Consider the following 11955-nt stretch of genomic DNA (forward strand, 5'->3'; position numbering starts at 1 on the left):
ATTTCCTCCGCACAGTCGATGCCCGGGCCCTGGGCCAGCCCGCACCCTCGGCCAGGCCAAGGGAGGAGAGGCGCTGCTTCTGTCCGGGGGCCTGAAGACGTCACCACTGTCTGGTCCGCACTGGAGGTAGGGGGGTGGCTGGCAAAACTGTCTGTCACCTCTCAGCTCCCACTCCCGGGTTCTGTCCCGATCCCCTCCAGCTTCATTCTGCTAGCTTCACTCCCCATCTGGTGGGAGGCCTCCCTCCCTCTGGCTGGGCTTGACTTAGTGCTCAGTGCCCCGCCGCCGTCTTGGGCATCCTGCCCAGGCTCAGGCTAAAAGCAGGGGAACTCATCCCTTGCTTCCCTCTAACAGAGGCTTGTCCACTCCACACACACCCGGCCCCCCACCCCGAGGCCACAAGGACTTGAGCAGCCTCCACCCTCCCTCCCCTCACTGAGGCTCTTTAGCCTGACCCCAGGCAGGGCAGGGCATGGCAACGACCTCTGCCTTCTGAACTCAGGCTGCCCCCATCGAGCTGGCACCCTTCTGCTGGATGCTGACGGTGCCGGTAGGCCTGGGCTCTGAGACCTCGTTTCTGGAGCATCCTGGTCCCTCGGGCCCTGACAACCGTCCTGTTCTTTTTCTCCTGTCTCCTGGGCCAGACGGGCCTCCCTCCCCAAAACAGGGTGACCGCTCCCTCTCCCTCCAGCACTGAGCCTGGCCCACTTTCCACGTCACCCCACTGGCTGCTGTTAAGGCCCTGCCAGGCCAGGATGCCAGGCCCCAGTGGGGCAGGGAGGGATCCAGGGATAGAGCCTTTCACCTGAAACACTGGCACACACGCCCGAGGATGCACGTGTGTGCAGGCCCACAGGTTCCCTTGCGGCTCGGGCCCAGCCAGGGAGGACACGGAGCCACCTGGGGTTTTAAAGCTCTGTTGGGGCCCAGCCCTGCAGGCCCAGTGATCTTTCCAGCAGAGATGGGGACTTGGCCCGACCCGGAGGAGAGCCTGCCAGAGGCTGAAGCCTGGACTCGGGCTGCCACTCTGGGGATCACTTCCTGAAGTCCTCATCTCCAGCCTGCGGGGTGGGGTGGCAGGTGATGGCACCAGCCCTCTGCCTCCCAGAGGCCCACACCACTGTTACTCAGGGCGGCTTCCAGGCAAAGCCCCGGAGGCCCGGCCTTCCAGTGCCCTCCCCCTCCATCTGGCTCCTCCCAGGTCCTGCCTGGTTCACCTCAAACACGGTGTCCACAATCTCATCGATGACAGCTGCCTGGGATCGGAATTTCTGCTGGTAATGCTCCACCCCGGACACCAGCTGCAGGAAGTGGAACAGGAGCTCCTGCTGCCTGAGGGCACGGGGGTGGGGGGGGGGGGGAGGCAAGGCTGGGCCATCTCAGCCCCCAGAGCCCCCTTCTCCCCCCACTCACAGCACCCCATGCCTCCATTTCCAGCCACCGGTGCCACTTCTCTGTGTGTGGCCCTCCATGGTATATTTCCTTTTCCACATATCCGCGCCCCTGCTGCCACCAGCTGCCGGTACCACAGAAGGTTCTGACGATTAAACTGTTTACCTCCAAACCGCCCATGCCTACAGGCGTCCAAGCTACCCCATGCTGACTCCTGCACCCACTCAACCACCTACCCGCATCCCCACCCGTCTATCTAGCCATTCCTCACCCATGGGGCCGCCCCGCCCTTTCCCTCACTCACCTATCCCTCCATCCACCTGCTCTTCCCCGGCCCCGCCCCCCACCCCTTCACAGTCAGCCATCCACCTAAACCCCCAGCCCCACCCACTACCCATTCATTAACTCCTTCACTGCCAGCCTGTCTTATCAATCCAGCCATCATATAACCCTGAAATCAAAGAACACGCACAGTGCTCCGAGGACATGGAAACAAATAAGAAACAGCCGCTGCCCTTAAGAAGCGCAGTCTGTGGCAGAGCCAGGAAAGCAAACCGAGGGTGTTTACACTTGTGATAAGTATAAACAGAGGGCATCGAGGGGCCCAGAGGAGGAAAACCTCACCCAAGTACTGGGGATCAGGAAAGGCTTCTGGAGGAAGCGTCACTGAGCTGAGCTTGAAAGACACTTGAGGGTTTGCTGAGCTCAGACCCGGTTTCTGGTGCGCTAAGGTCTGTGAGCAGCAAGGAGTGTACTGGGGGCCGGGGTGCGCCTCGGGACGGATGAATTCAAGGTGGAGACATCCAGGGGAGGTCAAAGCAGGGCGCCCGGACCTTAAGCTAAGGGAGACAGGAGGCCTTGTAGGGCTGTAAACTCGGGGAAGGCAGGGAAGGCCAAAACTACGTTTAACAAAGATCAGTCTCTAAATCATTAAAAAGAAAAACGAAGGAAGAAAAAAAAGATTCAAACAAACTAAACAACGAAAACAAGACCACTGTCAGTGGAGGTGGAGGTGGGCCAGTGGAGAAGAGTTTGGAGGCCGAGAAACCCCCAGGGAAAGCATCACAGAGGAGCCCAGGCCAAGGTACCAGGGTCTGGAACGTGGAGGGTGGAGGGCGGCCGGGAGGGCACAGCCGGGAGGGCGGCAGGGAGATGAAACGAGCAGGATTGGATCTCAGCTTTTCCGGCTCTTGATCACCTGAGCCTGGTGTTGGCAGCCAGAGAACATTCCAGGCAGAGAGAACAGTGTGGGCAAAGGCCTGAAGGTGGAGAAGTATGTGCTGTGCTGTACGTAAAGCCAGGATGTGCTGGAGGTGTGGGGTGGGGCCGTGATCATGGAGGGCTTGGCGCTCAAGCTCTGTCGGTGGCCAAGAAGAGCCTGGAAGGTGCCAGCAGTCAGGCTGGTTCTCTGGGGAGCCAGGCCTGAGAGCCAGGGTCTGCGCCAAGGACCCCTGGCCATGAGCACAGCCACAAGTCCCCAGCTGTCCTGGCCCAGCCGGCCACTCGCGTTGACATCTGCCTCCCAGGCCTTTACCGAGCTGTTTCCTGACCCACCCTCCCCATCCCTGAAGCCAGCTGGAGTCCACCCACCCTACGTGGCCCCGCCAAGGTCTTTAGAGGGGGCCCCTCACGGACAGGTGCTAGTCTGTGTCCGCTTTGGGCCTCTGAAGTCCTCACAGAACCTGGCCCAGAGCAAGGATCAGGGATGCTTCTGGAGCAAAAAGATGAGCAGAACCCCTGCTCCTGCAGCCTCTGTCCGCTGCCCCTGCCCTGGGCCCTCGGCCTCAGAGGGGCTCTCGTGGCCCTTCAGGTGCTGCTGGTGGGATTCTCTTGGTGGTACCAGCTGACTCTGAGTGAGCAGAAGCCACTCAAGGCCTCCACATCCCACCCACAGGCTCTACATAAGCTTTAGGGCTCTACCGCCCTTCCAGAGAGGCGGGCAATGCCCCTTTCCCACAGCGGCCCACCGGTCTGGCCCCCGGACCTCTCCCCTTAGACCTGAGGCCTCCCCTCCCTTTGCATCTCCTTACTTCTCAGTCATGCCTCCAAATTTTTTCTCAATGAGCTGCTTCTGTATAGTGTGTCCACTTATCACCTCTTCAGGCTCTGCATGTAGGGAAAGAAGGGGGAGGTCAAGACGCTGCCTGGATTGAGAGAAGGTGGAGGAAACCCCGTGTGTCATGGCGATAGTCAAACAGGAGCTAAAGGGGTTTTTGTCCAGGATGACCCCAAAGAGATTGTTTCTCCGGGCATGGAGTGTGTTTTGTTTGTTTGCCCATCCAGCATGCGTTCCCTCTTCTTCTGGTAAAAGTTTTCCAGTTTTCCTGGGGAACCACCCCCACCCCTTTCGGTGCACGTTGCCTAGCTGGGGTTGACCCCACCCCCCAGCTCTAAGGACATGTGACTCAAGCCTGGCCAAGCAGAATAGCCTGTCCTTTCAGCCGTAGCGATTGGTTCAGAAATAGGCAGGTGACCAACCTGAGCCAAGGAGATTCATTTCTGGGATGTTGTTCGAACTGCTGGGAGAAGGGGACCCCTGCTGGGAGAGCTTGGGATACTTAAACTGTGAGGATTTGGGACTAGAGTTGCAGGTGGTCACTTTCCCACCACAAAGGAAGAGCACCCTAAGCACAAAACCACACAGAGAGCCACAGAGCAGAGAACTGGAAGGAGACCAAATCTCAACCATCATTGGGTCCTGGATCCAGCCGTTCCTGAAAGCCCATGAACTCTCAAGTTGCTAATAATTTAAGACAGTTAATTCCTCTTTTTGCTTAAGCTTTTCTGCACTGAGTGTTCATGATGGAGAGGGCAGGTGGGGGTCCAGGTGACCCCTGAGGGCCCTTAGTCCTCTGGTGTTGATGATCCTAAGAGTGGGATTCTGGAGCTCAGATTCTAAAGTTCTGAAGGTCTTTAAACAGGAGGCAAAGCAATTGGCTCAAAATCTATTTACCCAGAAAGTCAGGTGTGTAAAGATGAACATGTACAGAAAACTTCCTTTTTATAGACTCAATTTTTATAGACACTTTGAGTGACTCTGGACAAGTGGGTATAACACCTTGACAAAAGCCTCAAAGACAGTTGAAGCCACCTCATATAAGACCAACTGCTATAAACTTTGTAAGCTATTAACAGGAACGAATGTTTGGTGCATCATAATTTGGCTAATTAGTTGTTTTGCAAGTGGGTCTTTCAAGAATTGACTGTCAGTTTAATTGGTTGTTGGCGGTTAGTCGTGGAGCTTTTTGGACCGAAGTTCTAAGCTCTGAAAGTTCTCCTGAGTGTCAGGTTCTAAGACTCTAAAGCTGGGCGTCGGGAATTCCCTGGCAGTATGTCCAGTGGTTAGGACTTGGCGCTTTCACTGCCGGGGCCTGAGTTTGACCCCTGGTTGGGGAACTAAGATCCCTCTAGCCGCGCAGCGTGGCCAAAAATAAATAAATAAATAGGTAGGTAGATAGATAGATAAATAAAGCTGAGCCTGGAGCTCTGTGCCTGCCCGGGAAGAAGCAGGCTGCTGGTACCTGCTTCCATGAGCTCTGTCAGTGAGTCATCCAGTAACTTCTCATGGATCTGGGAGGCCTTCTGTGAAGAAGAGGCCTCAGTTCTGCCAGCGTCCCATGTCTGCCCATCCCTGGAGCACCTTCCTTCCTTCCCTCCAGCTTCTGTGTCCCCCTCCCCGTGTCTTCCTGATTCGTCCCCCTGCCCCACTCCCTCACTACCTCCTGCTTCACTTTCTCCAGGCCTTTGAGCAGGGCCATCTGGAAGTTATCCACCAGGACGGCAATCACCAGGCTGGGGCGGGAGACAGGAGGAGGCTGGAGGGGAGGCCCTGAACCCTCCTCTGGGTTCATCGTGGCAGAGCCATGGTGAGAGGGGAGGGGATGGGATGCCCCGGGGTTAGGCTGGGGGAAGTGAAGCTGGGGAGCACAGGCCAGTGGGGACCTCACTTGAGGAAGATGAAGTACTGGATGATGATATATATCATAAGAATGGGGATGATGTACCAGGCGCCTGGGAGAGAGGGGGTCGTTCGAGCTGTGAGTTCCTTGCCGGTCCTCACCACACCCCTGCCAGCCAGCCTCAGAAGCCCCACTTTTCAGATGGGGTAACTGAGCCCTCAGGGTCTGCCCACTCAGCCAGCCCCTGCCCTCCACCCAGCCTGAGGCCTGCCCTACCCTGGGCTCGACTGTCCAGGTAGATGAGGGACCAGTCGTCCAGGGTGAGCAAGGTGAAGAGGGTGAAGATGGTGGTGAAGATGTTCTGGAAGCGCTTGGGGTCAGAGTAGCGGAACAGTGCCCGGAGCACCACAGAGAACAGGACTGGCTGTTGAGGACCAAACCAGGCTCACAGGGTCCTCTCTCCCCTTCTTCCTCTCTCCCTGCCACCCCCAGTTCCTGGCCCCTACCCCCAACTCCATCCATTGCAGCATCTCACTCTCCCACCCCAGCCCCCGTGGCACAGGATACAGACACAGGTGAACATGAGGATGAGGATGGCGGTGATGGACGGCAAGGACTGGGCCAGGGTCCCGGTCACTTCCTGGAGGCTGGTCAGGAAGCTGTGGGCAGAGGTTGAGAGAGAGGCTGAGTCAGTGGGGTGGGGATCAGTGTCTAGCAGTCAGAGCTGATTACAGGTTTCAGACTGCTGATTACAGGGGTGGGAGTTCCCTGATTTGCTAGTGACTTGGGGCGGGGGGTGTCCCAGACCCTCTCTGGAAAATAAAGAGGTTGATCCTAGTGGATGGCAGGAAAAGCAGGCTGGAGTCTGCAGCCTCCTTGTGGGCAGCTGTGGGTCCGCTGACCTGAGCCTCCGCAGGACCCGGATAGCTCGCAAGGCTCGCAGGCTCTTGAAGACCTTGAAGATGCGGAAGATGCTTTGGTTGTAGACCACGCGCATGGAGGAAGAGTTGATCTGCATGAGTATGAACTCCAGCACAGCCATGATCATGATGAAGAAATCTACAGAAACAGGGGCACCTGGGTGTAATGGGCTCCTGCCCAGGCTCACAGACCTCCCAGTGCCAACACCCCCTGCTCTTGTTGCCCCTGGGCAGTTCAGGGGCTCCCACTACACACACACACACACACACACACACACACACACACGCCCCATCCCTACCCACCCAGGTTGTTCCAGGGGTCCAAAAAATACTTGAGGCCCAGAGCAATGATTTTGAGCACAGCTTCCACCACGTAGATGCAGAGGAAGATGGAGTCCAAGGCCATGAAGTACCACTCTGTGGGGGACACGGGGGAGGGGGGTCTCACTCAGGGGTCTCCCCAGCAACCCAGCCTCTCCTTCCTCCTCCCCACTGGAACCTCACACTCAGCCATTTAGGGAGAACCTGACTCTGCCCAGTGGCTGTGTGTTTTAACTGCTCTGTGACTCACTCTTCTTGCCTATAAAATGGTGATAATAACAGTCTGCCTGATAGAATTTTCACAAGCATTAAATGTTTTTCACGGGCTTCCCAGGTGGCGCAGTGGTTGAGAGTCCGCCTGCCGAGGCAGGGGACACGGGTTCGTGCCCCGGTCCGGGAAGATCCCACATCCCGCGGAGCCGCTGGGCCCGTGAGCCATGGCCGCTGAGCCTGCGCGTCTGGAGCCTGTGCTCCGCAACGGGAGAGGCCACAACAGTGAGAGGCCTGTGTACCGCAAAAAAAAAAAAAAAAAAAATGCTTTTCACATAGTAAAGGGCTTAGAATGGAGCCTGAAACAGCTTGCAAGAAACATCACTCTTCTTCTCTCCTTAGTTTATGGGACCTGTGGCAGGTCCTTACCTTCACTTGGCGCCCCAGGGTTTTAGGGACCATCTTCCCAGGTTTCCCACCCTCATCCCTCCAGGGCCTCCTGCTTGCACAATCTCCTGGCCCTTCCAGCTGACCTGGGTTCTGGGCATCCTTCCCGCAAAGCAGCGTACTTAGAGCTGATGCGCCACCTGGTGGCTATAGTCCAAAACAGCAAACCTCAAATTTATTGGGCTTTTCTGCCTCTGGCGGGCTGGTTGACTTCAGCAAAACTCTCTGAGCCTCACTCTACTGCCCGGCAATGCCGCTTACTTCCCAGGGTGAGGATCAAATGGGATACGCGATATAAATCCCCTGGCACTTGATCCGGCCCACGAGAGGCTTGGGACAACATCAGTGGCCTTCTCCATGTGAACAGGGCTCCCTGGCTCTTACCACCCCGGACCTCGACTTCAGCGAAGGTCTGGGCCACGAGCATGATGGTGTTGAGGCAGACGATGAAGACGATGAAGGCTTCAAAGGCCAGGGAGTCAGTCAGTTTCCTGAGCATTCTCGAAAGGCCCCAAATGAGGTGGCTTAATTTTTCCCACAACAAATAGAAGAGGTCCACAGTGTGCAGCTTCTTGTGGGTTCGTGGGGCTCGGCCAGCTGTGAAAGGGCCAGAAAGCCAAGCCCATGGGGGAAAGGGACACGGCGATCCGGTCTCCCTCCCAGGCCTGCCTGCCATGAGCTCACTCAGGTGCCTCCGTGCTAGTCCTGTGCTGGTATAGGAGCCACAGGCTTGACCCCTTCCCCGACAGATGCCAGCTTGCTTGGGATTTGAGGTCTGCTTGAGCTCACGCTCCTACACCTCCATGCTTTTCTTTAAGTCACATGGCAACTTACATACAGAAGACCCCATCCTCCTCGCCACCCCATCCTCTTGGTAAACTCTCCCTCTCCCTCCAAGATTCTGCTGAAACATCACCCCTGTTGGCTGACTTTTCTGCCCACAAACAGTTAGACACTCATCCCTCACTGCTTGTTTGTGAAGCTGATGCCGTGTTTACGGAACTACCAGTGGCCAAGTTTGGGGGATCATATGTTAACAGCCAAAGTCCCTCCCTGCCCTCTAACCAGGCCCTCATTCAGGCACTGGTTCCAGCCTCTGGCCTCAAGAAACTCACAGTTCAGTGGGGGAAACATGGACAAACAATCCACGGTGGTAAATGTTCTGATACGGATGCTAGACCCCTCTCACTGGGTAGCCTGGGATCAGCTGTATAAGTGATCACCCCCAGCCTTCATACTAGAGAAGAGGAAATGTTCGAGAAGTGAACGTGCGAATAAATAAAGCAGTGACTGCATGAACCAACAACCGGCAGTCTGGAGAAGTGCCCAATCCCAGGAATAAAAGGTTGGATGGTGAACAGTCAGGCGAGCGAATAGCCAGTGGGATACACCTGCAGGTGAGAGCAAGCCTCACGATCTGCGGAAGGACGCGCAGGGCCTGACTCAGGTGTGGAATCTGGGCCGGGCAGCTGGAGTCGGGGGGTGGGGGGCAAGCCAAGACTCACTTTTGTGCTTCTGAATCTGCTCGTCTTCTTCGGGCCAGCTTTCCGAGGTTTTAGAGGAGGAGCCCTGAGGATGGAGTTTGCTGGAGGTCTGGGCAGGGTGTGAGTACGCTGTGTTCAGGGAACAAGCCAAGCTGAAGGCCGAGCTCTGTCTATCTGGCTTGCTAGGTTGGGGGGCTACTTGACGAGAACAGGCAGAGCCGAGGGAGGCTGAGGCCACACTGTGGGACGTGTGTGGGCCAAAGAGTTGGGAGCTACCACGACGGTACTCCCCATAGCGGTGCTCTCGGTGGAGGTAATCACGAGGATGTGCACCGTGCTGGTGCTCTCTGTGCTGGCGCTCGTCACGGTGGCCGTGGAGGTGCTCGTCACGTTGGTAGGACCCCATGGAGGCAGGCCTTCTGTGGTGATGGGCTTCATGATGGTGGTGCCCCCCATGGTGATGGGCCTCACTGTGTTGGGCAGGGCTACCAGAGTGGGAGAAGCCTCCATGGTTGTAAGGCACACCTTGGTGATAAAGCCCACTATGGTGGGAAACCTCACTGTGGTGGTGAAACCCACCATGGTGGTGGGACTCCCTGTGCTGCTGGAGTATCCCGTGGTGGTAGGACTCCCTATGTTGGTGGGGCCTCCCATGATGTCTCCTGCTACCGTGGTGGTGCTCATCATCAAAGTGGTCCTCACCATAGGAATGGTGGGAGATGAAAGCACCACAGGAAGTATCCGGGAAGAGGGATGAGGAGTGGTGGAAGCGGTGGGAATGGCGGGAGAAGGCATTGTCATGGAAGTCTTGAGATCCATCACGATGAGGGGATATGCCATGATGGTGGGACTCACCATGGGGACCGGACACCCTTCGGTGATGGCGGTGGACTCCACCATGGCCTGGCCTGTGGTGTGTGGTTGGTGAGCTGGGGTGAGAGAACACATCCGAGTCATCAGTGTCTGCCTCACGTTGAGCCTTTTCAGCCATCGAGGGTTGATCCACGACTATGCTGTGAACCCCGGACTGAGGAAAGCTCAAGATGTGGGCCTAAGAGCCCTTCCTGGATTGCCTTTCTCGCCTAAGCCGTGGCACTGGGGCTTCTAGGAAAGCCTGCCTTCTCATGGAATTCTCCCCTCTATGATGTCACAAACAGGCCCCTTAGTAGGCCTAATTCCCAAATGCCTCCTCCTGGGCTACAGTCCAGAATCAAGGATCGGTGTGTCTAACCTCCTCAATGTAAAAGGATGAAACTGAGGTCAAGAAAGGGGAAGGGACTGGCCCAAGGTGACCCAGCAGGTCAATGGGGAAGCTAGACAGAGAATTCTGGGGTGACACCACAGGCCCCAGCAGTTGCTTTAGCAAGTTTAGCTCTGTTACTGGAAAAAACTTCAAGAAGGCAAATGGTCCAGTCCCCAGTTGTACCTAGATACCAACTGGCTCTAAGGTTCAAACTGCCCAACTCCACTGTAAGTAGGTGTGTGGCCGTGGGCTAGCTGCTTAATCTTCCTATGCCTCAGTTTCTTCCTCTGTAAAATGGGGATAATAACACCTACCTCAAAGGATCAAAAAAGTTAAGATATGTAAAACTTATACTTGCAGCACAGTAAATGTTAATTAGTATCGTTATTCTCTCCTTCATCACTGACAGGGATGAAGAGGAAATACCTCTCTTGGGTTATTACTAAAATAAAACCATCAGCCATTATTTACTGAGGACCTACATTAAGAAATTCTTTTTCTTTTTAAATCTATTTATTTATTTATGGCTGCATTGAGTCTTTGTTGCTGTGCGCGGGCTTTTCTCTAGTTGCGGTGAGTGGGGGCTACTCTTTGTTGTGGTGCGCGGCCTTCTCATTGCAGTGGCTTCTCTTGTTGAGGAGCACGGGCTCTAGGCACACGGGGTTCAGTAGTTGTGGCACGTGGGCTTAGTTGCTCCACGGCATGTGGAATCTTCTCGGACCAGGGCTCGAACCCGTGTCTCCTGCATTGGCAGGCAGATTCCTAACCACTGCGCCACCAGGGAAGCCCACAAGACTTCATTTAAAGCAATGTAAGGTTCACAGGAAAATTGAGGGGAAGGTACAGAGATTTCCCATATGCCTTTGCCCTGACCACATGCATAGTCTCCCACATTATTAACATTCCAACCAAAGTGGTACGTTTATTACAATTGATGAACCTACAATGACACAGCACCATCCTCCAGATTCCATTAGGATTCCATTAGGATTCACTCTTGGTGGTGTATATTCTATGGGTTTGTATGCACTTTTAATATAATCCTCACAATAACCTCACAGGATGGATATTATTTACCCCCAGTTTACAGAGGAAGGTACTGTGGCTCAAAGAGTATAAATGAGCTGCTCAATCTTCTGGAAGCTTTCAGGTCCCTCGTTTGACTACAGCTGCTTCCTGAGTGCTTGGTCACAGCCAAGTCCATAGCAGCGTTGGGTATCAGGTTCCCAGCGATGAAAGCCCTCAAAGGGCTCAGTGTCTGTCACCAGTAGCAGACAAGGCAAAAGTTTGTGATAGGACTACTAATTGTTCCACAAATCCATTCTCCTCCTCTTCCTGGCACGTGGCCTCCCAGCTAGAGATGACATTTCGCAGTGTGCCTTGCACCTAGGCGTGGCCAAAGGGTGAGAGCAGAAGTAATGTGAGAACTTCCAGGTCTTGGGTTTAAAGCACTGGGCCGGGAACCTCTGTTTCCCACCGTTCCTATAGGCTAGAGCGTGGATCAACAAGCAGACAGGATCGATATTCTAGGGCAGAGATTTCTGCGTCCTGCAAAACCACGGAATTAGCCTTGAGAACTTTCTAGTTTACGGATTCTGTCTTGCGACGAGAAAAAAAAACCTCAGCATTATTTTTTTTTTTTTTCTGTACGCGGGCCTCTCACTGTTGTGGCCTCTCCCGTTGTGGATCACAGGCTCCGGACACGCACGCTCAGCGGCCATGGCTCACGGGCCCAGCCGCTCCGCGGCATGTGGGATCTTCCCAGACCGGGGTACGAACCCATGTCCCCTGCATCGGCAGGCGGACTCTCAACCACCGCGCCACCAGGGAAGCCCCTCAGCATTATTTTTGAAACTCATGTGCTGTGTGATGCCAGCACTTTCAGTAAGGGACAGTAATCAAGCAGCCTCGGAAACCATTTGTGAAACGTTGTTCAGCCCCGTCTGCAGTGCTCATTGGGTGGGGCCTTGCTCAGTTTTCAGCATGAGATCAGGAAGTCTGTCGATCATGTGTGAACACGGTATTGCCCGGATAGGAGG

General features: G+C 55.3%; 1 protein-coding gene across 1 annotated transcript; it reads right to left on the reverse strand.

Annotated features, from left to right (window-relative positions):
- Positions 1 to 1034: 1034 nt before the first annotated feature.
- On the reverse strand, positions 1035 to 9673 carry CATSPER1 (cation channel sperm associated 1). The gene is made up of 12 exons (XM_032641224.1): positions 8695 to 9673; positions 7574 to 7786; positions 6515 to 6628; positions 6194 to 6350; positions 5859 to 5950; positions 5568 to 5711; positions 5340 to 5403; positions 5112 to 5184; positions 4914 to 4974; positions 3423 to 3498; positions 1218 to 1332; positions 1035 to 1061 (listed from the first exon to the last, which is right to left on the reverse strand). Exons 1-12 carry the CDS (start codon positions 9662 to 9664, stop codon positions 1035 to 1037), a joined length of 2106 nt encoding a protein of 701 aa, XP_032497115.1. The 5' UTR covers positions 9665 to 9673.
- Between the last annotated feature and the right edge of the window lie 2282 nt (positions 9674 to 11955).

This window comes from Phocoena sinus, chromosome 8 (assembly GCF_008692025.1).
Source record: "Phocoena sinus isolate mPhoSin1 chromosome 8, mPhoSin1.pri, whole genome shotgun sequence".
In the NCBI taxonomy this organism is placed as follows: domain Eukaryota; kingdom Metazoa; phylum Chordata; class Mammalia; order Artiodactyla; family Phocoenidae; genus Phocoena; species Phocoena sinus.